This window comes from Mauremys mutica, chromosome 8, assembly GCF_020497125.1.
Source record: "Mauremys mutica isolate MM-2020 ecotype Southern chromosome 8, ASM2049712v1, whole genome shotgun sequence".
NCBI classification, from domain to species: Eukaryota; Metazoa; Chordata; order Testudines; family Geoemydidae; genus Mauremys; species Mauremys mutica.
The window spans coordinates 69,702,040-69,729,666 of NC_059079.1; the positions used below are offsets into that span (position 1 = coordinate 69,702,040).

The 27,627-nt window shown below is 51.8% G+C and overlaps 1 protein-coding gene across 4 annotated transcripts in view; it reads right to left on the minus strand.

Annotated features, from left to right (window-relative positions):
* The window catches only part of ATF6 (activating transcription factor 6), a 401,392-nt gene that overhangs the window by 149,694 nt on the left and 224,071 nt on the right, over positions 1-27,627 (minus strand). For 2 of the 4 annotated variants that reach the window (XM_045028792.1, XM_045028790.1), the window contains exon 14: positions 16,597-16,711. In XM_045028792.1, the coding sequence (XP_044884727.1) occupies positions 16,597-16,711 (115 nt within the window). Of the gene's footprint in view, positions 1-15,161; positions 15,266-16,596; positions 16,712-27,627 lie in introns of those variants that run through there. The other 2 variants (XM_045028793.1, XM_045028791.1) reach the window with 2 other exon arrangements.

Genomic DNA, 27,627 nt, shown 5'->3' on the forward strand with positions numbered 1-27,627 from the left:
TGGCTTTTTAAACTCCTTAAGTGAATCAGACTTTAAATCATCTGCTTTCCCTAATTACAGCAATTGTTCTCTCACCCTGAAGAGATGTCATCATAATTAATAAGCCTCTTGTGATGTTGTCAATGGTCTTTAACAAGACCTTATAAGAGTAGGATCTGCTTGCATATCAGAATTAGAGTGGAATAGATCAAATGTTTTTCTTCTAACCACATATATGAGGGGGGAGGGAAAAAGGGAGGACCTGCAGGCCAAAATAAATGGGAATTAATTTGCTTTCTCAAATATTTTACTTTAATTACCTTTCAAAGCAAGTCAGTTATCCATGGTTTAAAGAGCTGCTGACTTCTCTTGGAAAACTTACAAGAGTCTCTTTAGAAACTGCACCTAGATTCTGTTTTCTGTATTTCTCACCCTATGTTCCTAATCAACAATAGCTCCGTGTGTGCACATGAGAGATACCATAATTAGCCTTACATCACTATCATCTTCACTAGCTCAGTGATGTCAAAGAGAGACTTATAAATGACTTCCAATGAGGAATCAACAGTACAAGCAGATGAAATCCTAAACATGCAAGTTATAGTGATATTACAGGGCCCTATGTACTTCACGGCAGGTAGGCCCTAAACCTGAAGAAAGGCATCTTCATTTAGGGTTGCCAACTCTCCAGTATTGTCTTGGAGTCTCCAGGAATTAAAGATTAATCTTTAATTAAAGATTATGTCATGTGACGACACCTCCAGGAATAGACCTCTACCCCGATATAACGCTGTCCTCCGGAGCCAAAAAATCTTACTGCGTTATAGGTGAAACTGCGTTATATCGAACTTGCTTTGATCCGCCGGAGTGACCAGCCCCGGCCCCCCAGAGCACTGCTTTACCACGTTATATCCGAATTAGTGTTATATTGGGTTGTGTTATATCGGGGTAGAGGTGTACATCCAACCACAACTGGCAAGCCTATCTTCGTTTCTGTTGCACTCCTGTGCTGAAATGTGTGGGAAATGTCAATGTGAGCTGTGTGCCTAACTCCCCTAGGCGTTCTGAAAATCCAAGATTTTTAATGGACTGAATATGAAAATGATTAATACGATTCTAGTATTTCCTGTGTTAAATTCATTTTACTGAATGCTGGAACAACATTTTCAATGGGGGTTTAGCACTGTACTGATTAAGCAGACTTGCCAGCATAGAAAGCTATCAAAAAGGTTGGAGGTTTTGGTAGCTGTGAGGACATGCTCTGGAATAAGTGGGAGGCAGTTTGGCACCCAGGGGAGATTCTGACACACACACACACACACACACACACCAGAATGAATGTCTTCTTTGCCTCCCCCTTGTGGGTAGGAGGGGAAGTGACTTTAAATTTTGGGTGGGGGAGTTTGAAAAAATGGTTACTCGCCTCTCATAGCTGTTGCTCTCCAAGATGTGTTGCTCATGTCCATTCCAATTGGGTGTGCACGTGCTGCGTGCACAGTTGTCAGAAAGTTTTTCCCCTAAAAGCACCCGTCGGGTCAGATGTGGAGACCCCTGGAGTGGCGCCTTCATGGCGCTCAATATATGACCCTGCTGACCAGGCACCTCCTCAGTTCCTTCTTGCCGGTTACTCTGACAGAGATGAAGGAGGGCAGGTTTGGAATAGATATGAGCAATACACCTTGAAGAACAACAGTTACGAGAAGTGAGTAACTGTTTTTTCTTTTTCGAATGATTGCTCATATCGATTCTAGCCATACCTAGGTGGAAACGCTGATTGTAGCACTGCTCTGTCAAAAGCTGTATCATCTCTGGCTTGCCAGATGATGGTGTAGTGAGATGTGAAGGTATGTACTGAGGACCAAGTTGCTGCCCTGCAGATTCCTTGGATTGGGATCTGGGTCAAGAATGTTGCTGATGAGGCCTGACGAGCCTCTGCTCCTGGTTACTGGCCTGAGGCTTAGGGTAAAAGACAGGCAGGAAAATGTCCTGACTGGTATGGAAACATGACACCACCTTGGGAAGAAAGGCTGGCTGAGGCCTAAGTTGCACTTTATCCCTGTGGAAAACCGTGTAAAGTGGGTCAGAGGTGAGGGCCTTTAGCTCAGACACCCTCTTTGCCGAAGTAATGGCGACCAGGAAGGCTACCTTCCATGACAGATACAGGAGGAAGCAAGTTGCCGGTCGTTCGAATGGGGGCCCCATTAGTCTGGAGAGGATCAGGTTAAGGTCCAACGTGGGGATAGGCTGCTTGATCTGGGGATGTATGCGGTCCAGACCCTTGAGGAAGCAACCAACCATATGGTTGGCAAAGATGGATCAACCGGACGCTCCTGGGTGGAAGGCCGAGATAGAAGCATGGTGTACCCTTATGGCCTTGCTGTTTCAGGTGTAGAAGGTACTCCAAGATGAAAGGTACAGGCGCCTGGACAGGGGCTGTATGACACTGGTCACACCAACACAAGAATCTCTTCCACTTCACCAGATATGTGGCTCTACAGCAGGGCTTCCTGCAGCCGAGGACCTCCCTTACTTGTTCTGAGCACAGAAGTTCCACAGGGTTCAGCCAAGAAGCTTCCAAGCCATGAGGTGGAGGGACTGCAGGTTGGGGTGATGGAGGCGACCGTGGTCCTGAGTGAGTAAGTCAGCGAGGAGAGGTAACGTGACCAGGGCGCCCACCAACAGCTCTAGGAGCACAGTGTACCAGTGTTGTTGAGGCCATGCTGGAGCTACCAAAATTATCTCTGCCCCGTCCCTGCGGACCTTGAGCAGGACCTTGTGCATGAGAGGGAACTGGGGAAAGGCGTAGACCAGGTGACCTGACCAGCGTAGCAGGAATGCATCCGAGAGTGACCCTGGGCTGTGACCCTGGAAGGAACAGAACATTGGGCACTTCCTGTTGCGGCGGGCGGCAAAGAGGTCGACCTGGGGAAACCCCCACCTTTGGAAAACGAGGTGTATGACATCCCGCCAGATGGACCACTTGTGTGTGCGGAAGGACCTGCTGAGGTGGTCCGCCAGCATGTTCTGAACTCCTGGTAGAAAGGATGCTTCCAGGTGAATGGAGTGGGCTATGTAGAACTCCCACAGCTGGAGGGGAAGAGGAACATGGCGTTGGTGTTGTCTGTTAGAACTGCTACACACTGGCCTTGTAGTCAGGCCTGAAAGCTCCTTGATGTTGATATGTAGGGAGAGCTCATCCTGTGACCAGAGGCCCTGTGTCTGGAGGTCTCCCAGATGCGCACCCCATCCCAGAGCTGATGCGTACGTAACCAGGGAAAAGGAAGGCTGAGAGCTGTGGAAGTGGACTCCTTTGCAAACTGCTAGAGGGTTGAGCCACCAGTGGAGGGATGGGAGGACCTGCCTTGGCACTGTGACCCCTGAATTCAAGCTGTTGTGCCCCGGGTGGTAGACCGAGGAGAGCCATGCCTGCAAAGACCTGAGCTGCAGCCTGGCGTGCCGGGTCACATAAGTGCAAGCAGCCATGTAGCTGAGGAGACTCAGGCACCCCCTTGCTGTTGTGGTTGGGAATTGCCAGAGGCTTTGAGTTATGTCCGTGATGGCTCGGAACTGGGTCTCTGGCAGAAGTGCTCGCACCTGAACCGAGTCTAACACCACCCCAATGAATTCTATTCTTTGGGTCGGTTCCAAGGTCAACTTCTCAAAATTGAGGAGACCCAGTCGCTCGAATGTGTACCTGACCAAACGGATTTGGGACTGCACCTGCCCCCGGTGCGGCCCCTGAGCAGCCAGTCATCAAGGTAGAGGTATACCTGCACCTGCTGTCGACGGAGAAAATCAGCCATGACCAACATGCACTTGGTGAACACTCTGGGGGCTGTTGAGAGGCCAAATGATAGGACCGTGAATTGGTAATGCTTGTGGTTGACCATGAAGTGTAGGAAGCGTTGGTGTGCGAGACGAATTGCTATATGGAAGTACGCATCCTTCATGTCGAGGGCGGCATACCAGTCTCTGGGATCCAGGGAGGGACTAATGGTGCCCAGGAAGACCATGCGGAACTTCAACTTTACCATGAATTTGTTGAGTCTGCGCAGATCTAGAATGGGTCTGAGACCCCCCCCCCCCGCCCTTGGCCTTGGGGATTAGGAAGTATCAGAAGTAGAATCCCTTGCCCCTTAGTTCCTGAGGAACCTTCTCCACCACTCCCATGGCAAGGAGCGTCTGCACCTCCTGCATGAGGAGTTGCTTGTGAGAGGGGTCCCTGAAGAGGGACAGGGAAGGGGGGTGGGAGGGAGGGTAGGAGAAGAACTGGAGAGAAAATCCCACTTCCACCATATGGAGGATCCAGCGGTCCGAAGTTATTTGGGACCAAGCATGGTAGAAGTGGGACAAACGATTCAAAAAAGATGGGGAAGGATCCGGAAGCAAGGCTGGTGCACTGTCCTCGGGTGCCCCTTCAAAAGGCCTGCTTGGAACCCGATGATGGTTTAGTCGGGCCCTGGCCCTCCCGGAAGGCGGGTTGGAAGGCTTCCTTCTGCTGTTCCTCCCTGTAGACATGCAGACTCACCCCTGCGGCGCCTCCTGCTGGTCGTCCTCGGGAATTAGCTCATTCCAGCGTCCAGAGCGCCCTCTGCCGGCTGGTGATCCGCCTTCGAGCTACTGGCCCCCGTGTCCCTCCCAGGACCCCGGTGCTCCTTTAACTGGGTCTCCCCCTCCCAGGGGAACCCCCACCCCACTATGCCTCAGTATTGGCTACTGCCCAGTTTCCATCTAGCCCCCGTTCCCTGAGGCAGACTGCAGTATAAGCCACTCATCATTGGCAAAGGGGTTTGGACCTGCTGCCTTTGCCTACCCCTGGGCTGCCCCCTGCAACTCCCAGTACCTCTTGGCCTAATGCTAGGCTGCAGCCTGGGACTTTCCAGGCAGGAGCTCCCCAGCCTTTCCCCAGGCCTGCTCCACTCTAGGTACCTTGTCTAGCTCCCTGCAGCCAGGCCCTTCTTCCCCTACAGGCAGAGGGAGAGTCCTGAGCTCCTGGCTCCCAGCCTCTTTATAGGGCCAGCTGGGCTCTGATTGGGGCGTAGCCCAGCTGCAGCTGCTTCCCCCAATCAACCCAGCTCTTTCCTTCCACAGCTCCAGCCCTCTGCAGGGCAGGCTTTAACCCCTCAGGACAGGAGCGGGTAACCACCCTGCTATACACCTCCCCCGTCAAAACCCCCATCTCTGGGGATAGGGGGGCTTCTTCGCCTGGACCAGCCGCCCATGTGCCTCCAGTGCCACTCGCTTCATTTCAAATTCCTCCAACCGCTTCCGCAAGCGGACCTCCTCATCCACGACGGCCGCATACTCCTTAGCGAGGTCCACCGCACTCGCTTCAGACTCGCGGAGGGCCCGCTCTGCTGCCTCAAGCCGTTCCCGTAGATTTGAGTCCCCCAGGCCCTCTTCCCTCAGGGTCTGGGTCCCCTTGGTGGTCTGTCCCACAACCACCTGGGTCCATTTTGTTTCTTGGACATGTCCCCCCTCTTGCTGGGCCCACCCCATCTGGGTCTCTCTCTCCATGACTGGCAGGTGATTGTCTGGGTCCCAGCCTCCTGTGGGGTCCCTGCGATCTCCACCTCAGCCAGTGTCACCTTCTCCAGATCCAGCGTGGCCCCTTCTGGGCCTCCAGGCACCTCCATCGGCCAACCCTCAACTCTCTTGAGGGGGCAGTGCCTCCTAATGTGGCCTGGCTTCTGGGAGCCCCAGCAGGCTCCCTGCCTCCTTGCTGCCTTGGGCCTTCTCCGTCCCTTCGTGGGCCTAGCCCTCCCTGGGCTGCCCTGCATCGTGTTCCCTGGGCCTGGACAGTCCCTCCAGAAGTGGCCCATCTGCCCACAAGTCCAACACGCTGGCAGCTGCCTGGGTTCCCTCACCCGGCAGACTGCCCGAGGGACCTGCTGCTGCCCCTTCTCTGGGTGAGGCACCTTGCTCCCAACCCAGTAGGGACAGTCCCTCTTTATATGTCCTTGCCTTAAACAGGCATAACATGTCCGGCGCTCGGCCGCAGGCCTCCTGGCCCCGGCTCTCTGCCTCTCCCATCTGTCTCCACCACGCCTCCGGAACTCCGTCCTGAGGATGTTTACCAGGGCCCGCTGTTCCTGTACCAGCTGGCCCAACTGTTCCCGGAGGGCCTCCTGCACTTCCCACATGTCCTGTTGGGCCTCCCGGATCCCCTGCAGGTGGTCAGCCCCCTTTCTCCGGGGCACTGACACCGGGGCCCAACCAGGGACTGCATCTGGGGCCTCTGCATAGAAGACCCCCGTGTACCCAGGATCCATCATCCCCTGGGTCACTCCAGTCCAGGCAATAGTCCACAGTCCTTGCCCTGGCCCCCTGTATCAGGGGCAGACCGCTATGCTTGCATTCTCCACCAACTGTAGACATGCATACTCACCCCTGCGGCGCCTCCTGCTGGTTGTCCTCGGGAATTAGCTCATTCCAGTGTCCAGAGCGCCCTCTGCAGGCCGGTGATCTGCCTTCAAGCTACTGGCCCCCGTGTCCCTCCCAGGAGCCCTGTGCCCCTTTAACTGGGTCTCTCCCTCCCAGGGGAATCCCCACCCCACTATCCCCACTTTGCCTCAGTATTGGTTACTGCCCAGTCTCCATCTAGCCCCCGTTCCCTGAGGCAGACTGCAGTATAAGCCACTCATCATTGGCAAAGGGGTTTGGACCTGCTGCCTTTGCCTATCCCTGGGCTGCCCCCTGCAACTCCCAGTACCTCTTGGCCTAATGCTAGGCTGCAGCCTGGGACTTTCCAGGGAGGAGCTCCCCAGCTCCTCTGCCTTTCCCCAGCCCAGCTCCACTCTAGGTACCTTGTCTAGCTCCCTGCAGCCAGGCCCTTCTCCCTCTACAGGCAGAGGGAGAGTTCTGAGCTCCTGGCTCCCAGCTTCTTTATAGGGCCAGCTGGGCTCTGATTGGGGCGTAGCCCAGCTTCAGCTGCTTCCCCCAATCAACCCAGCTCTTTCCTTCCACAGCCCCAGCCCTCTGCAGGGCAGGCTTTAACCCCTCAGGGCAGGAGCGGGTAACCACCCCGCTACACTCCCCTTCTCCTATAAAAGTCCTGCCTCGGCCAAGGAGGGTAGGAGCGCTGCTGCTGCTGTTGGGGCTTGAAATGTTTGCGTTGGGTTGCCAGGGTGTGTGTACCCAAGGATTTCATAGTAGCCCTTGAGTCTTTTAGGCTATGCAGCCGAGAGTCAGTCTGTTCAGTCTGAACAGGCCCGCCCCATTAAAAGACAGGTCCTGCATCATCTATTGAACCTCAGGCAGAAGGCCTGAGACCTGCAACCATCAGCTACACCTCATGGCGATACCAGAGGACAAAGCGAGCGCTGCCGAATCCGCAGCGTCCAGTGAGGCTTGTAAAGAGGTCTGTGTCACCACCTTGCCCTCCTCTACTATCGCTCCAAACTCCTCCCTGGACTCTGTTGGCACCAGCTCCTTGAACTGGAGCATCGAGTTCCAACAGCTGAAGCTATACTGGCTCAGAATTGCCTGCTGATTGGCAATCCTGAGTTGCAGCCCCCCACGTTGAGTACACCTGGTGCCCAAACAAGTCCAGGCGCTTGGCATCCTTGGACTTAGGCGCTGGGGCTTGTTGCCTCTGCCTCTCCTTCTTGGTCACTGCCACAACCACTAACAAACAAAGCTAAGGGTGCGTGAAGAGGTATTCATACCCCTTTGATGGGACAAAGTATTTCCTCTCAACGTCCTTGTCGGTGGGAGGGATGGAGGCTGGGGTTTGCCAGATGGTCTTGGCATTGGCCTGTATGGTCTTGATGAGGGCAGAGCCACCTTCGAAGGACCTTCTGGGGCCAAGATGTCGACCATCGGGTCCTCTGACTCCACCACCTCCTCGGACTGCAGAACCATGTTGCCCGCTACCCTGCGAAGGAGGTCCTGGTGGGTGCGGCTGTCTATGGGGGGCGGTCCAGAGACAGAAGTGCCTGCAATGGCCTTGTCTGGGGAGGAGGATGAGAAGGCTAATGGGGGAACAGGGTCTTCCTGTCCCTCCTGCTCTTCAGGGACCTCCTGTCCTGTCTTGCTGGCTGGACCTGGTAGACCAGGGTCCTGCTCAGGAACTGGAGTTGGAGTTGGTTCCATGATGGGGTGTGGGCACAGCACCTCCCCTAGGGGTGGGGCAACTGATGGAAGCCTCCGGCACACGCAGTTCAGAGGTGGCCAATCTGGAGCTTTTAGACTGGGTGCCCTGTTCTTGGTGGTATGCCCACAGGGTCTAGAATGGCCACTGCACTGGTCCCTGTCCCCATCTCAGAGCATCCACGGCCCGACCATACTGACCCCACTCGGAGTATCTAGATTCCATCTCCGAGTTTGAAGATTGGGATCAGGACTGCGATGGCGAGTGTGGTGCCAAGTGGAGCTGATCCGACGAGGAGCGCCACACTGGGGAGCAGTTTCATGATGCCGGAGAGTGGTGCCCCAAGGCTGGAGAGTGGTGCCACGACCTGGATTGGTGCCGCAACCTGGATAGGTGCTGCAATCTGGAGCTGTGTGGGGTTGCTGAGCAGTAACAGGACCGGTGCTGGGAGTGGGACCTGCTGCACGACGGGGATTGATTCACAGATTGGTGTCACGAGCGGGAGCACTGGCGCAACCTGGAGCGGTGCCACAAGTCCGACAAGTGCTGCGATTGCGAGCTACTTGAGGTGAAAGTCTCGTTCTTTTTTAGTTCTGGGGCAAAACCCCTCAAAAATCCTGTACCTGTCGGCTTGGTGAGCCTCCCCCAGACACTTTAGACAAGTGTCGCGGGGGTCACCTGTTGGCATGGGCTTGCTGCAGGACATGCAGGGCTTGAACCCCTGGGACTTGGGCATGTAAGCCCTCCCAAGGAAAATCGGTTGGGACAGAGGGTAAACCCCCCAGCCCAGCTGCTAACTACTAAGTACATAGAACAATAAACAAACAAAGCTAGGTAAGAAGGAACTGAGGAGACGCCAGGTCAGTAGGGTCATATATTGAGCACCATGAAGGCGCCACTCCAGGGGGCTCCACAGCCGACCCGATGGATGCTGCTAGGGAAAAAACTTTCCGACGACAGTGCACGCGGTGCGCGCACACCTAATTGGAATCAGTATGAGCAATCACACGAAGAACTCCTAATTCTCCACCCCAGAAGCTGGCTCTCTGCTACTGCATCCAACTACAAGTATTTTAAAGGTGTTGCTTAGAACCAGATTACCCAAGCAAGACCACTCTCCCCATACCAACCTGCTATGGCCACAGCCAGCAGCACACCTCAAGCTGGCACTCCCTTGGTAGAGAAACATGGCAGCTGTTGGCAAAGCACTCTGCAAGGAGCCCTTGGCTCTGAACTTGCTCCTGAGCTTGCTCCACAGTATCTGAACTCTTCTGAGCTTTCAGGCATGCTGCAAAGACCTAGACTATGTGAGCATCTGGGGAGATGACAGCATGGGTTTGGGTGTGAAGGGCACTGGGGTGAGCCCGTTGTGCGTAGGCTTTGCTATGCTGGTGGATGGTTATTCCCGTCAGGATTATTATATGAGATACCTACAGCTGTGGATAGAAGTCTCAAAAATTTAATTCAAAATAGAATAAAATGAATGAGATAATGGAGTATTTCTTAAGAAACGATCAGCAATAATATTGACATCAGCATTGTTGAGCTTCACAGTTCAAACCTCAGCCATCATTTCAGGGCATTTGTAGATGTAGAAATAAGAAGCACTACACTGATTCCTATTTATTACATATTCAAAGGAGTTCTTTGCATGCCAAGCTCCAAATACTAACCATGCTGTACCCTAGACAGCACTGACATGTGACTGAACCTAAATGAGCACCAATAAAAAATATGAGCAAATGGGAGTCAGGGCTTCTGGGGTCTATTCCCAGCTTGATCACTGACTTGGGCATGTCACATTGTCTCCTGATTCCTTTGTTTCCCCTTCCATGCTTTGTCTGCCTTGTCTATTTCAACTGTAAGCTCCTTGGCATAGGGACAGTCTTATACTCGGTCTGTGCAGTGCTTGGAACAATGGGGCCTGGATCTCAGTTGGGGCCTCTAGTGGCTTGTCTACATGGGTACTGAACATCTGTGGCTGGCTGATGTGAGCTGACTCTGGCTTGTGGGGCTCAGGCTGTACAACTATGCTGTAGATATTTGGGCTCGGGCTGGATCCTGAGGTGGGAGGGTGCCAGAGCTTGGGCTGCAACCTGAGCCCAAACATCTACACTGCAATTAAACAGCCCCATGAGTTGAGTCAGCTGACTCTGGCCTGCTGTGGGTGTTTAATTGCTGGGTAGACAGACCCTAGGTTGTTCTGTAATACTCTACTAATACTGTACTACACTAATAGTGCCTTTTCCCATTGGCCACTGTCACTACGAAACAGCCTATACTGAAGCAAACACTTCTCAGGACCCTGGCACATTGTAATGCTCAGTTGCTGATGCTGACTAGGAGGCAGTCTAGAATTCACATGTGCATGTGTGGTCAGATAGCGGGTGGGGCGGGGGGGGGTTCAATTGATATCAGAGGCCTCCAAGACAATGGTCTGAGATCTTGCAGGGTTCAGTAGCCGGATGATTCAATGGGGCCAGGTCAGCGGATTACGGAGGAAAGGTTGGCAAGGTAGGGTGAGGCAGGGCACTGGGGCAGGGTTGGGAGAAGCAAGGTCAGATGGGACAGGGTGTGGTAGAGTGGCGAGGCATGGTCAGGCATGCTGGGTGGGAGCAGGTGAGGCAGTGTCGGGCGGGGCAACATGGGCCATGGTGGGGCAGAGGGGCATGGTAAGGTAGAGCAGTAGGCAATGGCCTCTTGCTCAGACAGCTTCCTCTTCCTGTTGGGGTCTTTATAGAGTCCAGGTATCCAATGAGAATGCAGTATGTCCAGCCAATCAGGGGTCTGTGGCATAACTGCAGTATGGCTGTAGGCCTTTAGCACTAATTCTGCTGGTCAGGGGGGTGATTAAGTGCGGCATGGAGACTAAGGATGCCATCTAGGGACAAAGAAGGGTTGGGTTCAATACTGGGGTCCTGACAGTGCCCCCTCCCTTGGGACTGAGCTTATCTGGGCAGGCCCTGTGGAAGGTTCTGACTTTTTCAGGAGTGTGCACATAATGGGCTGGTTCCCAGGACAGATCCTTTGGCCTGTACCCTTCCCAGTTGATGAGGTACCATATCTTCCTCTTCCTATCTCGGAGTCTAGGATCAGGACAGGAGGTTGCTTTCATTTGGGAAAGGGATTGTCAGAGAAGGTCCTAAGGGAGGAGACATGGAATACAGGGCATATCTTAAAGGAGGGAGGAAGTTGAAGTTTGAAAGTTACTGGGATGATTTGCCTGTGAATCTCACAGGGTCTTAGGAACAGGTGGTCCACGTTACATATGAGGCTGCCTGTCTTGAGATTTTTGGCCAATAGCCATCTTTTATCCTACACCAATGTAGGACTCTCCTGCTGGTGATGGTCAACATGATGTTTGTATGCCATCTTGGCCCCATCTATGTTTTGTCTGAACTCTTCCTGTGTTTGATGGATTTGATGAAGCAGGTCTGAGATTGTAGGAGCTGTGGGTGCTGTAGGCAGTTTGGGGTGGAACTAACCATGGAAGCCAGAATTTGCAAAGAAAAACAGGCTTATGTTGGTTGAGGCATGGTCTTGTTGTAGGTGAATTCCAGTCATTTTGGTGATAGTTTGTGAAGCATCAAAGGTATTGTTCTAATACCTGGTTTACACTTTCTGATTGGATGTCAGTTTGCGGATGGGAAGTAGCTGATGCATGGAGACACACCTATAGTAGGCAGAACACCTCCTGTCAAAACCAAGACATGAACTGGGAACCCCGCTGTAAGGTGATGTGGTCTGGGAGGCCATGGAGGCAGAAAATATGTGTGATGAGGAGACAAGCACTATCCTTGGTAGCAGGAAGATGTGCACGAGGAATGAAGTGCACCATCTTTGTCAGCTGATCCACTACTGTCAGTATGGTATGGCATCCCTCAGACTCTGGCCGCATTTAACGCACAAAAGTCTATTGTCATTCTGTAAGTAACCCCATCCACCTTAAGGACTGGCCATACTGAACTTGGTGAAATTGCAGATACACCACTACCTCGATATAACGTGACCCAATATAACACAAATTTGGATATAACGCTGTAAAGCAGTGCTCCAGGGGGAGGAGGGGGGCTGCGCACTCTGGTGGATCAAAGCAAGTTCAATATAACGCGGTTTCACCTATAACACGGTAAGATTTTTTGGCTCCCGAGGACAGCATTATATTGAGGTAGAGGTGTAGGCACGAGCACCCCTTGTTCAAGAGACAGTCTATAGTATTTTTAATGCCCTCCTCTGCTGCAGCTGTGTATTTATATTGCCTTTGAGGAGGGGGATCTTTTCCCTCAATCAAAACTTCAGCATCTATTTTTCCCACCGACATGCACTCCCTATGAGCTCTCTTGGGAACTTTTAATTTCTCCAGAGAGTTCATTGAAATGTTCTCTGACACAGCCAAGCCTCTGTACCAATTATTAAAGAAAAACAGGATTTGGGAATGGGGACCAGACCAACAGACTGCCATGGCTTATCCTGACCCTGCCCTCTGTGATTCAATTGGCCTCCTCAGAGACAAGTGTCTGAGTTACTCTTAACTAAAGGCATTGCGACAAGCTCAGAGCCCCACTGCCTGTGGTGGCTTGGAGCTCCGGGGCCCCTGCTGACTGACAGCTCCAGCGCTGCCACCCCAGGGAAGGGAAAATGTCACCGAGGTCTCTGAAAGTCACAGAATCTGTGACTTCTATGACAAAATCTTATCCTTACTGATGACTTATCCGAAGAGAAGTGTATTGACCCTCCAGAGGGAATAGTTTCAGAAAATATATTATTTCCAATACCTAATACACAATGAAATTTGAAACCTTGGTGAGAAGGAGTTTGGGACAGTGATCCCTAATGAAGAAAGGAAACTTCCCAGACTGAGTTCCTGGTAACTGCACCCCAGGGCATGTGAAGGAATTTTTCCTTTTCACTTACAAAGGGATCTATGTAGTTCATCTAAGTGGCAAAGAGTTTGCCTCTAAGGAAATAATTTCATCAGATCAGGTTTACATTGATAAAGTAATAAATGAGAGATGCACAAAACAGGTACATTAGCTACATTAGCAAGCTTACAGAGGCATAACTGTACCAATGCAGATGCACCGCTATAAGGTCGCTCATGTAGCCACTATATGCTGACGGGAGAGAGCTTTCCTGTAGACATAATTAAACCAACTTCAACGAGGTGATAGCTATGTCAGTGGGAGAGCATCTCCTGCTGACATAGAATCATAATCATTAGAATATCAGGGTTGGAAGGGACCCTCAGGAGGTCATCTAGTCCAACCCCCTACTCAAAGCAGGATCAATTCCCAACTAAACCATCCCAGCCAGGATTTGTCAATCCTGACCTTAAAAACCTCTAAGGAAGGAGTCATACTGCTCTCTTACATACAATGCAACTCCCCCACCTTTTCTGCCCTGCCTGTCCTTCCTGAACAGTTTATATCCATCTATGACAGTACTCCGGTCATGTGAGTTATCCCACCAAGTCTCTGTTATTCCAATCACATCATAGTTCCTTGCCTGTGCCAGGACTTCCAGTTCTCCCTGCTTGTTTCCCAGGCTTCTTGCATTTGTGTATAGGCACTTAAGATAACTCGCTGATAGTCCTGCTTTCTCAGTCTGAGACAGGAGTCCTCCCCTCTTGCACATTCCTGCTCGTGCTTCCTCTTGGTATCCCATTTCCCCACTTACCTCAGGGCTTTGGTCTCCTTCCCCCGGTGAACCTAGTTTAAAGCCTTCCTCACTAGCTTAACCAGCCTGCTTGCGAAGATGCTCTTCCCTCTCTTCGTTAGGTGGAGCCCGTCTCTGCCTAGCACTCCTCCTTCTTGGAACACCATCTCATGGTTGAAGAATCCAAAGCCTTCTCTCTGACACCACCTGCGTAGCCATAGCGCTGTCCACACCAGTGCTTCTGTTGGTGCAACTTCTGTCGGTCAGGGATATGTTCTTTTTCACACCCCTGGCCTGAGCAACATAAGTTATACCAACAAAAGTATAGTGAAGAGATAGACTAAAACATTTCATTCACAAAATAAACATACTGACTGCTTAACCCTAACCCTAAGAGACTTTATGTTTGGTAAAAGAAAAATCACTTGTTTGGCTCTGATGTATTACAAGCAGGAGTTTCATCAAATACAAAAAACATTAAGCATTTAAAGCATAGCTTTGCAAGTCAGAATGGAAGTCAGTGCCTCTTTCTAATTATTATCTGCCAGTGCGTACAATCTAAACAGAATACATGAACTGGCTAGCGTATTCAGGTAGGCCCATGACATGCAACTGCAGAAGATGAAGAGCTTGACAAATACAATTGTGCTCTTTGTTATGAAGTTGCTTCAAAAAGTTTCATAATTAACCATCCCACACAAAGCTATTTCAAGTCTCAGTCTAACTATATTTGTGCTGTTAGGGACTACTGAAAGAACAGATGCACTTGCCAAGCATTTAATAACAAAATTCCAACCTTGTGACACAAGCCTGAAAATTAAGCCTTATTCAACACAAAACCCTCAGTTCCAGTAAGAATGTCACTATTTGATTGTGTCTGAGATTTTTACAGACACAAAACCTCACATGATAACTGAAAGTTCTGTAGAGAGGCCCAGTGAAGTAAGGGATGTATTCAGAGATCAAACACACATTCTCATGGACATACAGTGAAGAAGAATTATTGAGGCTGGGAAAAATAAGATTTTAAAAATAATCAGTTTCCTAACATGCTTTTTGATAATATATCTCAGGGGTAGGTAACGTATGGCACGTCTGCTGAAAGCGGCATGTGAGCTGATTTTCAGTGGGTATCTCTTTAAAGAGCCTTTTTAGGAAAGGCTGAATATTCAGTGTCAGGACCAGAATGCTCAATGGCTTGCAGTAGCAAGTCCTTACGGATCCTCTAGTCAGTTGCTTGTTCACACTATTCCAAAGCACTTGTAAGGTTTAGTGCAATGAGGTACATGGACAATACAGACACTCCTGGATGGCTTTAATAATAGCCTTGGTACAGATGTGTGCTACATATGCTTTCATTGTACTTCTAGCACACGTCTTCTTGTTTAATATTACCTGTGTTTGGCTATATGGGTCCTACCCTCTGAATGGCCCTCTCTGCTCTTCCCTTTACAATCAGCAGAAGCAGCAGTACAACATCTGGAAAAGTGAACAGGATGACAGCCCTTGGAAGAAGAGCATAGCTGTCCCCCAGAAAGCCTGTGAAATAGCAAAGGTCACATTCAGCCCAATGAGAACTGTGTGAACAGCTTTTACTGAAACCTGGTAAATACTAAGGACTACCACTGGTGATTTACCTACTCCTTGAGGGGTATGAATCTCTAGCTGGGAAGCCTTGAACTAGTGGTTACTAATCAGATTGCAGATAAGTGAATCTGCAATCTGATTTTTAACCTCACTGATCAGGCTTGGCCTTTCAGTAACAGCAACTCCATTAGAAACTCAGAAATGGTACCTTTTGAGTTTACTTACATGACTAGTTATTCCTCTACCACCTGATAATGTCCATCACCGGCTGGAATGCAGAGCAGTCAGTCTGCTCACAAATGTCTGGCTTTTTAAGAAAGATTGATGCTTAACAATTAAACTGATCCCAGCATAAGTCAAGGGCTGGATCAATGTTTAGCAACAGTACAATCCTATTCTAGTGCACTCCAGATTTAAACTACATTCTATGGATTTACTGGCAGTCCTCAAAAGAGAGAAAACCTTCCCTGCACTGACACAATACAAGTGATCCTTTGGGCTAAGTTTGCAACCAAGATTTATTCAGTAATAGCCATAGACAAAAATAAATAAATAAATAAATTAACCAATATTTAAGCCAGAAAAAAAATCCATCATTTGCTTTATCCAAAAACCATGAAAACAATGCTGCAGTTTTCACAAGACCCATAGAAAGTCTGGGATTCCAAATGAGAGTGCCACCCTATAACCTTCCTAAAAAGGTCTAAACTATGGAAATATACCATCATTTCAGCCACACAAGACTAGCCGTATCCTGACTGTGACACCTTGAGAACAACTAGAAGCTGTGAAACAACCATATCCATTCATCACTTAGGTTCATCTCATTAGTGACCACTCCATAATTGCTACAAGCACCTCCTCAAATCCCATGAAAGACACTTCCGTTCAGTAATGACACTTGGAGATGAAGTGAATCTTCCACATGAATTAGGAAATATAGTAACCAAAACAGTTTAGAAAACATCTGTAAAAAAGGGAACAACAAGGAAAAAAAATCAAGCTTTGTATCTTTGAAACTCCTTGTGTGATTCATCCCGGACTTTCCAGACAACTTCTATCCTGGAAAGAATTGTGGCATGTGCAATTTCAGGTAGATTGTTTGTTTTTTTTCAGTAAAACAAGAGATTTTTGAAAAAAATCAGACTTAAAAAGATAAACTAGCTTCAACTTCAACTGTGGACTAGCACTCCTCCCCTAACTCAAGGACCAAATGCTGAATCATCATGATCTTTACCACTGCCCCATTTACCAGTTCAATACTGAATGTGTGTTGCACTTACCCTACGAAAAGATACCACGTAGAATGTATCCCCCCTTCTGTGAATAGCTTCAAAGAAGTCTTGGTGATTTCTCAGAGAGGCATAATACACCTGCAGCTCATTCCCTGAGTTCCTGCTGAAATAGAGAGGGGAGTTAAGAACCTTAAGTGAGAAACCATCTTTAAGGGCTAGATTTTCAAAGAGCTCAGCATGCAGCAGCTCCAATTGTCATCTGGATCTTGTGCGCTAGAGAGTATGAACATGTGGGCATACAATAAGGGCTGCTGGATGCCAATCTCTTGAAAATCTGGCACTAAGAACATTTGTATGAACATTAGGTAAGATTAAACCCGCGGCAGGAATAAGAACAGAATTTAGGAATCCTAGCTACCACTCTTCTGCAAGTCTAGATTTACATATTATCACGAGTCTGGGGATGAGAGTTCTCTTCAGCATGTTTAAAATATTCTGAGCAAAAATATCTGCTTGCCTGACTCTTACAGCACTGCCTAGTTGCTCTGGTAGGACAGTGAGAAAAAGACGGTTACTCACCTGTAGTAACTGGTGTTCTTCGAGATGTGTTGCTCCTATCCATTCCATTATAGGTGTGCGCGCCGCGCGTGCACGGTTCTTCGGAACATTTTTACCCTAGCAACTCTGGCGGGCCGGCTGGCGCCCCCTGGAGTGGCGCCGCCATAGCGGCTGCTATATACCCCAGCCGGCCCGTCCGCTCCTCAGTTCCTTCTTGCCGGCTATACCGACAGTGGGGAAGGAGGGCGGGTCTGGAATGGATAGGAGCAACACATCTCGAAGAACACCAGTTACTACAGGTGAGTAACCGTCTTTTCTTCTTCGAGTGATTGCTCCTATGCATTCCATTATAGGTGATTCCCAAGCCTTACCTAGGCGGTGGGGTCGGAATGAGACGTGGCGGAGTGTAATACCGCAGAGCTGAAGGCTGCGTCGTCTCGAGACTGCTGCACCAACGCGTAGTGGGAGGCGAAGGTGTGGACTGAAGACCAGGTGGCCGCTCTGCAGATGTCCTGGATAGGAACATAGGCCAGGAAGGTGGCCGACGAGGCGTGCGCCCTGGTCGAGTGTGCAGTGAGTCGGCACGGGGGGACGCGAGCAAGCTCGTAGCACGTTCGTATGCAGGCCGTCACCCAGGAGGAAATTCGCTGTGAAGAAACCGGTTCGCCTTTCATGCGGTCTGCGATCGCTACGAACAGCTGTGTCGAACGCCGGAAGGGCTTCGTTCGGTCAATGTAGAAAGCGAGGGCCCTGCGGACGTCCAGGGCCGGGTGTGGTCGAAGCTGCACCTTATCCCTGTGAAAGACGGTATACGGGGGACCGACCGTCAGGGCGCGGAGTTCTGAGACTCGCCTGGCGGATGTGATTGCCACGAGAAAAGCCGTCTTCCAGGTGAGACAGAGCAGAGAGCACGTGGCTAAGGGCTCGAAGGGCGGGCCCATCATCCGGGCGAGAACCAGGTTCAGATCCCAAGTCGGAGCAGGAGGACGCACCTGAGGGTAGAGACGGTCTAACCCTTTGAGAAAGCGGGCTACCATTGGGTTGGAGAAGATGGAGCGGCCTCCTACAGCGGGTCGAAAGGCCGACAGAGCTGCCAGGTGCACCCTGAGGGACGAGATCGCGAGACCTTGACCCTTCAGGTACCAGAGGTAATCGAGGACGGTCTGGATGGGGGCTGAGAAGGGGTTAAGACTTCGCTGGTCACACCATAGCGCAAAGCGTTTCCACTTCGCGAGGTAAGTAGAGCGCGTGGAAGGCTTTCTGCTTTCCAGCAGAACTTGCTGCACCGCCGCCGAACATCCTCTCTCTGCGTCGGTCAACCACTCAGGAACCAAGCTGTAAGATGCAGGGACTGCAGGTTCGGGTGACACAGCCTGCCGAGGTCCTGAGTGATGAGGTCCGGCCATAGCGGGAGGGGAATGGGATCCCGAACCGACAGCTCGAGCAGCATGGTGTACCAATGTTGTCTCGGCCAGGCCGGAGCGACGAGTATTACGCGAGCCCTGTCCCTCCGAAGCTTGAGCAGCACTCGGTGGACGAGCGGGAATGGAGGGAACGCGTAAAGGAGGGACTCTGTCCACGGCAGGAGAAACGCATCCGAGAGGGAGCCTGGAGCTTGACCTTGGAAGGAGCAGAACCTGTGGCACTTCCTGTTGGCCCGGGAGGCGAAGAGGTCTACCTGGGGAAATCCCCACCTCTGGAAGATTGCGTAAGCCACATCTGGGCGAAGGGACCACTCGTGGGAGGCGAAGGACCTGCTCAGACGGTCGGCCAGCGTGTTCTGTACTCCTGGCAGAAAAAACGCTTCGAGGCGAATCGAGTGGGTCACGCAAAGGTCCCAGAGGAGCATCGCCTCCTTGCAGAGCGGGGAGGATCGAGCTCCGCCCTGTTTGTTGACATAGAACATGGCCGTGGTGTTGTCCGTGTACACCGCTACACAGCGGTCCTGAAGGTGAGTCAGAAAGGCGAGACACGCCAGACGGATCGCTCTCAGCTCCCGAACGTTGATATGGAGGGAGAGCTCCTGGGCTGACCAGAGGCCCTGGGTGTGCAGGTCTCCCATGTGAGCCCCCCATCCAAGCGCCGATGCGTCCGTGGTCAGGGTGATCGACGGCCGAGGAGGGCGGAAGGGAACCCCTGCGCAGACCGTCTCCGGATCCAGCCACCAGATGAGCGACTGGAGAGCGGAACTCGGCACCACCACCACCATCTCTAGCGGGCCGCGCTGAGGGTGGTACACCGATGCCAGCCACATTTGGAACTGGCGAAGTCGCAGCCTTGCGTGCGCGGTCACAAACGTACACGCCGCCATGTGGCCTAGGAGCCGTAGGCAGCACCGCACTGTTGTCATTGGAAAGGCCTGTAGTGACCGTATCAGGGAGGCCAACGTCTCGTGCCGAGCCCAAGGGAGGCAGGCTCTGGCCAGAGTGGAGTCGAGGACGGCTCCTATGAATTCCACTCTTTGTGTCGGAACTAAGTGGGACTTGTCGGCGTTGACAAGCAGGCCGAGAGACCGAAACAGATGGAGCATCTCGGACATCTGAGCTGCTACCAGGTCTTGGGTACGACCACGAATCAGCCAGTCGTCGACATACGGGTACACATGGATTTGGCGACGACGGAGGGCTGCGGCTACGACCGCCATGCATTTGGTGAATACCCTCGGTGCGGTGGAGAGGCCGAAGGGTAACACCGCAAACTGGTAGTGGGTCTCGTTGACCAGAAAGCGCAGGTAGCGTCTGTGGGGGGGGTAAATTGCCACATGAAAGTAAGCGTCCTTCATGTCGAGGGCGGCAAACCAGTCTCCCGGATCCAAGGAAGGGATAATGGTCCCCAAGGTTACCATCCGAAACTTGAGTTTGCAGAGGTATTTGTTTAGCTCCCTGAGGTCTAAGATGGGACGAAGACCTCCTTTCGCCTTGGGGATGAGAAAATACCTGGAGTAGAATCCCCTGCCCCGCCTGCCGGGGGGCACCTCCTCGATGGCACCCACGCTCAACAGAGTCTGGACCTCCTGTAAGAGGACTTGCTCGTGAGAGGGGTCCCTGAAGAGGGACGGGGAAGGTGGGTGGGAGGGAGGGGGCGAAATAAACTGTAGGCGGTAGCCGTGCTGTATGGTGTTGAGCACCCAGCTGTCCGATGTTACAGAACACCACGCCTGAAGGAAGCGGGAAAGACGACTTGAAAACAAAGGGGATGGATCCTGGGGTGAGAGTGGTGCGCCGTCCTCGGGCGTCCCATCAAAAGGTCGGCTTGGGGCCTTGAGGGGCCTTGGACGAGCCTTGGGACTGGTTACGCCGTCCGCCTGATGGTCTGCGGCGGAATGGAGCCCTGCGGTTATTAAATGGCCAAGACCTGGCCTGCTGCCCGGGCCGATAGGGCTGCTGCCGGAAGGGACGCCTCTGAGTGGCCGGGGTATGCATCCCCAAAGTGCGGATTGCCACTCGTCCGTCCTTCAGGGTCTGAATTCGTGTGTCCGTTTTCTCGGAGAACAGGCCCTGCATTTCGAAGGGAAGGTCCTGGAGGGTATATTGTACCTCCGGCGGCAAAGTGGACGACTGCAGCCACGCAATGCGTCGCATGGTTACACCGGACGCCACCGTCCTGGCCCCCGAGTCCGCTGAGTCGACCGCAGCTTTAATCAAGGTTCTGGAGGCCAGCTTGCCCTCTTCTAGGAGGGCCGAGAATTCTCGGCGGGAGTCCTGCGGGGTCAGCTCCGCGAACTTCCCCAGGCATCCCAGGATATTAAACGTGTACCGGGATAGCAAGGCCATTTGATTCGCGATGCGGAGTTGTAGGCCGCCCGCTGAGTAAATCTTGCGTCCCAGCAAGTCCATGCGTTTGGACTCCTTAGACTTGGGCGCACCTGCCGGCTGTCCATTACGCTCCCGGTCGTTCACGGATTGTACTACTAAGGAGTCCGGTGTGGGGTGCACGTAAAGGTACTCGTACCCTTTAGGTGGTACGGAATACTTTCTCTCCACACCGCGTGCCGTGGGAGGGACGGAGGATGGCGACTGCCAAATGGCGGCATTGTTCCGCTGGATCGTGCGGATGAACGGTAGCGCCACTCTCACGCGGGCGTCTGCTCCCACAACATCCGTGATGGGGTCATCCACCTCCTGGACTTCTTCGATGGGTAAGTTGATGGCTTTCGCCACCCTCTGCAGAAGGTCCTGGTGCGCCTTCAGGTCAATAGGCGGGGGCTCTGATGGTGACGCCCCTGCCACCGCCTCGTCGGGAGAGGAGGACGAGGATTGACCTGGAAGCACCTCTTCAGGTGCCTGCTCTGCCTCTGGGCGGTCAGGTGCCAGCGTCTCATGCCCCAACGGCGCGCCGTGAGTGGCGGTCTGTGGCGTCGGAGACGGGGGTGGCCTGCTGACCGTGGCCACCGGCACCGAGCGCGCCGAGCCCGGCTGTCTCGGAGGAAGGGGAGCTCCCTGTTCATGTTGGGCCCAGGGCACCCAAAATCCCCACTGCTGGGGTCCATGGTCCTGCGGCAGAGACCCCGCTCTGAAGTCTACCGCGCTGCCCTCAGGAGAAGCAACTGAGGGCTCCCTCGAAGGCCAGGGAGGAGCCGTTGCGGTTCCCGGGCGGACGTCCGGTGCCGGAGTAAACTGCCGCTCCGGTGCCGACGGACGGTGCCGGTCGTCCTGCGGTCTGATGGGCGAACGGGACCTGCGCGAAACGCGGTGCCGGGAGCTCGACCGACGGTGCCGGGAGCTTGACCTGCGGCGCCGGGAGCTCGACCGGCGGCGCCGGGAACTCGACCGGCGGTGCCGGGAGTCAGACCTGGATCATGAGCGACGTCGCCGTGAGTGGCTGCGAGAGTCTCGATATCGCCCGCGACGCCTGGAGCCGGACCTGGTGCGGTGCCGGCGACTTGGTGACCGGGACCTAGAGCGCCGCCGGGAGTGCGACCGGTACCGCGATTGCGAGCGGTACCGGGACTGCGACCGGTGACGAGATGGAGAGCGGCGTCTCGACGTTGATCGTCGTGCGGCTCGGCCCCGGTGCGTTGGCGACCGTCGTCTAGAGGGAGAACGGGAGCGAGAGCGGATCATGGTGCTCCGATCACCTCGGCCTCCAGGAGAAGGAGGGCGCATCATCAATGGCTTTCCGATGGACTTCACTGTCCACACCGGCGGTGCCGGAAGCTGATGGCCCGTATCAGCAGTGAGGTCGATCAGCTCCCTCGCCGTCGTGAACGCCTCCGGCGTGGACGGGAGCCTCAGCTCTTCCTCGGTCGGTACTGGGGAGCTGGGCGGTGCCGGACTCGACGGCCCTTGCGGCACCGGAGTCGACGGCCCGGTGCACTTCTTGTGCACTGTCTCAGCCTGTACCATTTTGGTCGGTGGCGGCTGGACTAATGGCTTCTGCTGCTGTTTCGCAGTGGCCGTCTTCGGCACCTTTTGCTTCTTCCTCGGGGAGAGCGAGCGGTGCCGGGTCGTTGGAGCAGGGTGCCGAGACGTGTCGGTACCGGAGCGGCTTGGTGCTGCCGGTGCGCTGCTCACGGAGGCCGGTTTCGGTGCCGGAGGAGCTGGTGCCGGCGGTTGGAGAGCCGACTCCATAAGGAGCTGTTTTAAACGAGAGTCCCGCTCCTTTCTCGTACGAGGCTTAAAAGCCACACAAATGGGGCACTTATCTGTCCTGTGCGACTCTCCGAGGCAGCGGAGGCAGGAGTCGTGCGGGTCACTCACTGGCATCGGCCGCTGGCAAGCCACGCAGGGCTTGAATCCCGGTGCTCCGGGCATAAGCCCGCACCGGGGCGGAAGAAGAGGGCTAACCCCTCTAATTCCCTAACTATTTACACTATACAACTAACTGAACAACTATAACAAGAAACTTTAACGAAATACTACAACTATATACACTAAACTATGGAGAAAAACGCTAGGGCTGTGGAGGTAAGGGAGCACTCCACTGTTCCTACTAGCCATCACGGGCGGAAAGAAGGAACTGAGGAGCGGACGGGCCGGCTGGGGTATATATCAGCCGCTATGGCGGCGCCACTCCAGGGGGCGCCAGCCGGCCCGCCGGAGTTGCTAGGGTAAAAATGTTCCGAAGAACCGTGCACGCGCGGCGCGCACACCTATAATGGAATGCATAGGAGCAATCACTCGAAGAAGAACTCCCATGATATGTTGCTACCAAAAGTTTTCCCTAATTTATTTTTAAGAAGTAAATATGTTCTCTAATTTGAGGGACTGATTTATACAATTCATTGGATTTCAGCATAACTTAACTTTCAAGAAGTTCTGCTTTAGTGGCACATCACCTGCTTGCAGTATTTGCTGTGGTAATACCATAGCATATTGGCACAAAGCAGTACTGCATTCTATAAGCAGATACCATTGTCTTGGATTTTCAGATGATGGCATTGCTTTTACTGACCCAGTTTAAAGTGCAATGGAAGCAATGGATTAGTTTGGTTTTATATTTCTAAAGTGTGCTACTTATGCAGCTCAGGGCACAAACACATTGCAAAGTGGTCTCTCTGCTGTGATACTATGTGGCACTACCTCCTGCTGCTAGCAACTGTTTGTACTGTTGTTGTGGTAGCAGCACTGCAACTGCTAGCCTAGCAGGATCCCACCCTGTCATAGGGCTGGCTGAAGATTAGGTGATAAGAAAGTGCTGTGGGCATAACATATTAAGTCCATGGTGTGGGGGTTAATTTCCCAGGCAGGGTATGTTGGTTTTTTTAAACAAACCTTTAGAAATATTATTTTTGATAGTGGGGGAAGGATGGGCGGACATGGGAGCTAGAAGCAAGAAATGGTAGCATTTTAGACTATAAAGGGGGTGGTCCCCCCTTCAATTGGAATGAAGGTGTAAGCAAATAATAATAATTAATATCAAATAGCAATAAGCAGCAAGCATAATAGGACCATGACACTAGCACTGAGACATAGTATCTGTCTTACCATATAAAAGACATCACAAACATATTATACAATAAAACACATTGAAAAGAGAAAATATATTCCTCAAAATAAATAGGTTCAGCACTTCCTCACAAAACATACTAAATCTGGATCAGAAACAGAATAAACACTCTTCAGAATCTGGACCAACCTCTTCATTAGCCTCTGATCCAAAACCCAGTAGAATCCGTGGGACCTTTCCAACGCTCTGCTGGTAGAGGTTTTGGAACCACACTAAGGGTATGGCTACACTTGCGAGTTGCAGCGCTGGTGGAGGCTTTCCAGCGCTGCAATTAGTAAGCGGCCACACCTGCAGGGCACTTCCAGCGCTGCAACTCCCTGGCTGCAGCGCTGGCCGTACACCTCACTCAGCATGGGGAATAAGGATTGCAGCGCTGGTGCTGCAGCGCTGGTCATCAAGTGTGGCCACACACCAGCGCTGTTATTGGCCTCCAGGGTATAAGGGTGTATCCCAGAATGCTTTTAACTAAATTACTCCCTTTGTTTTGTTATGCAGCCTCTCTTTGTTTTGTTGTGAACCACCGGAGCTGCTCTACCGGAGCTGCTTATCAGCTCCTGTTTGCTGTGATCAATCTGTGAACAATCAAATGAGATCCTCCTCCCTGCGTGATTCACAGGGGTTGAGTGTTTGCGTTTTGCTTGACCAGCAGCGAGAGAAGGAGTCATTCACAGGGGTTGAGTGTTTGCTTTGCTTGAGAGAAACAGGGGGAGAGAGTATGTTGGATGCAGGCTGTTTGCAGTTAACAGTAAGGGGGTGGGAAAATTTTCTGATTTTGCACAGTGTCAGTTCCAAAAATCCACTCTCTCTTTCCCCCCCCCCGGTCCCTGTCATGCTGCCCCACCCCACCCCCCTCTTTTGAAAAGCACGTTGCTGCCACTTGAATGCTGGGATAGCTGCCCATAATTCATCACTCCCAACAGCGCTGCAAATGCTGCAAATGTGGCCACACTGCAGCGCTGGTAGCTGTGAGTGTGGCCACATACCAGCGCTGGCCCTGCACAGCTGGACAACCAGCGCTGCAACTACCAGCGCTGCAGATTTGTAAGTGTAGCCATGCCCTAATACAGATGGCAGATTCTAAGTAACCTCAGTGGATTGATCCCCTGCCTTTCAGCATTTAAGTGTTCACAGTGAGGGCTGCTGAACAAGAGCAAAGGAAAGGACTTTGGTGTATATCCAAATGCCAAGCACATTGGAATTTTCAGAAACTGCACACTGCTTTTTACTGAATCAGGCCTTACAATGTCTACAATGTGCTCAGTCGTCACAGGCCACCACCACCATAGAAGGTGACTGTATTTATGATAAATCCATGCCATGAAGGGATGAGAAGTCTGATACATTGGTGTATGTACTGACTGCACAAATTCACCTTTTACCAGCATGTAGTAGAGGAAGAGGGGGGAAATCCATAAAGCCCTTTATTATCTGACACACCCCTTCCCCTGTGTATGTGCTTATAGATCCTCATCAAGTCACCGCTTAACCTTCTCTTGAACAAGCTGAAAAGACTGAGCTTTTTCAGTCTCTCACTGTAAGACAGGTCTTCCAGACCTGGAATCATCATTGTGGCTCTTCTCTGGATCCATTTCAATTTGGCAACTTCCTTTTTAAAGTGGGAATGGAGTATGCCACTACTCATCTCACCAGTGTTCTATACAGAGGTATAAATCATCTCTTTCTCCTGCTTGATATTCCCCCGGCTATGCATCCTTTGATCATGTTAGTCATTTCAGCCACAGCATCACTGGGGGAGCTCACATTCACATGGTTCCCACCAGACTGTATGGTCCTTTTCAGTCACTGCTTTCCATATTAATTCCTTTGGAGTAGCAGCCATTCCCATGACTGAGAGTGACAGAGACCAGCATCACCCCTGATAGCAGAAACGAAGGAACCTGCAATGAAAGTTCCTGATCTGGATAGGCTGGGAAGCCATATGGCCATCCACATACAAGGCTTCCATGGTTCCATACCAGGAGTCTTCAGAATTTTCCATGCATCTGTAGAGAGACTTTAGATATATTATAGTTTCCCACAGGCTGTGCCTCCTGGGCAATACAAATACAATAGAGCAGAGCAAGGGAAATCTCTCATCTTCCCTCTTATTGTCTTGTCTGGGACAGCTGCTTTATTTTATTCAGTATGGTTCAGTGCATCTGGTTGTTGGAGGCTTGAGAGAAGAGAAACCTGCTCTTTGGGATCTTACCAATTCCAGGACACAGTCACTTTATAGAACTGCTGTGACTCTGACACTTCTCCTTCCCTGGACATCTCCTGGAGAGGTCAGGACCAAGGTAAAAGGCAGCGTGGCAGCGTCTACAAGTTCTCCACAAAAAAGACATGGATTTCTTGGTCAACTCACTACCAGGAACAAAGGCAGAACTGCCTCCTGAACACCACTGCTGCATGAGGCTCTCAGAGCATCCAAGGAAGCTCCAATATATAAGAGGCTACCAGGGAGATCTTATGGAGTACAGACGTGACTCATTATTAGATTCATTCTAGTCATTTGTCTAAGCCAGATGACCTTGTGTGGGCCTCGGAAGAGATGTATACTTGAAGGACGATAGTTAAAGCTTCATACATTTTCTGAAGGATGCCTATTGGTTTGGTGTTCAGGAAAATAGTAGGCCTGTGTCTACTGTGTAAGGAATTTGGAGAGTCTTATTTATCTTAGGAGAAACGACAGAATTTGGGAGCCTGTTTTTCAGAATATCTATCTGTAGCTGGCTCTTCCCATTCAGATTGATCCTGCTTTCACACAAGGAATGCAAGGGAAAGAACATAGTTTTCTTAGTCTCATTTTGAGCCTTTCCCCGCAAAAAGGTCCATCCTCCTGTCACAGAGTTGGCACAGGCTCTCCTACTTTTGTGCCTGCATCCTGTGTTTAGGCTGGTTTAATAGAGTGTTCACACCCTCTTTTGTTGAATCACCCCAGTGTCTTTATTTACCGTGCTTATGCAGTTCCCAGATCCCCCAACAGTTAGTGCCTCACAGACCCTTCCCAGGGTCTCCTGGCCCTTGAGGCTTCCTTATTGGCAAGGAGACTTAGGGTACGTCTACACTACAGGACTATTCCGAATTTGCATAAACCGGTTTTGTAAAACAGATTGTATAAAATCGAGTGCGCGCGGCCACACTAAACACATTAAATCGGTGGTGTGCGTCCACGGTCCGAGGCTAGCATCGACTTCTGGAGCGTTGCACTGTGGGTAGCTATTCCGTAGCTATCCCATAGTTCCCGCAGCCTCCCCCGCCCCTTGGAATTTCCGGGTTGAGATCCCAGTGCCTGATGGGGCAAAAATCATTGTCGCGGGTGGTTCTGGGTAAATATCGTCAGTCACTCCTTCCTCTGGGAAAGCAACAGCAGACAAGCATTTCGCGGCTTTTTTCCCTGGATTGCCCTGGCAGATGCCATAGCATGGCAATCATGGAGCCTGTTTTGCCTTTTGTGACTGTCACCGTATGTGTACTAGATGCCGCTGACAGAGGCGATTCAGCAGCGCTACACAGCAGCATGCTTTTGCTTTTGCATGACAGCAGAGATGGTTACCAGCCGTACTGTACCAT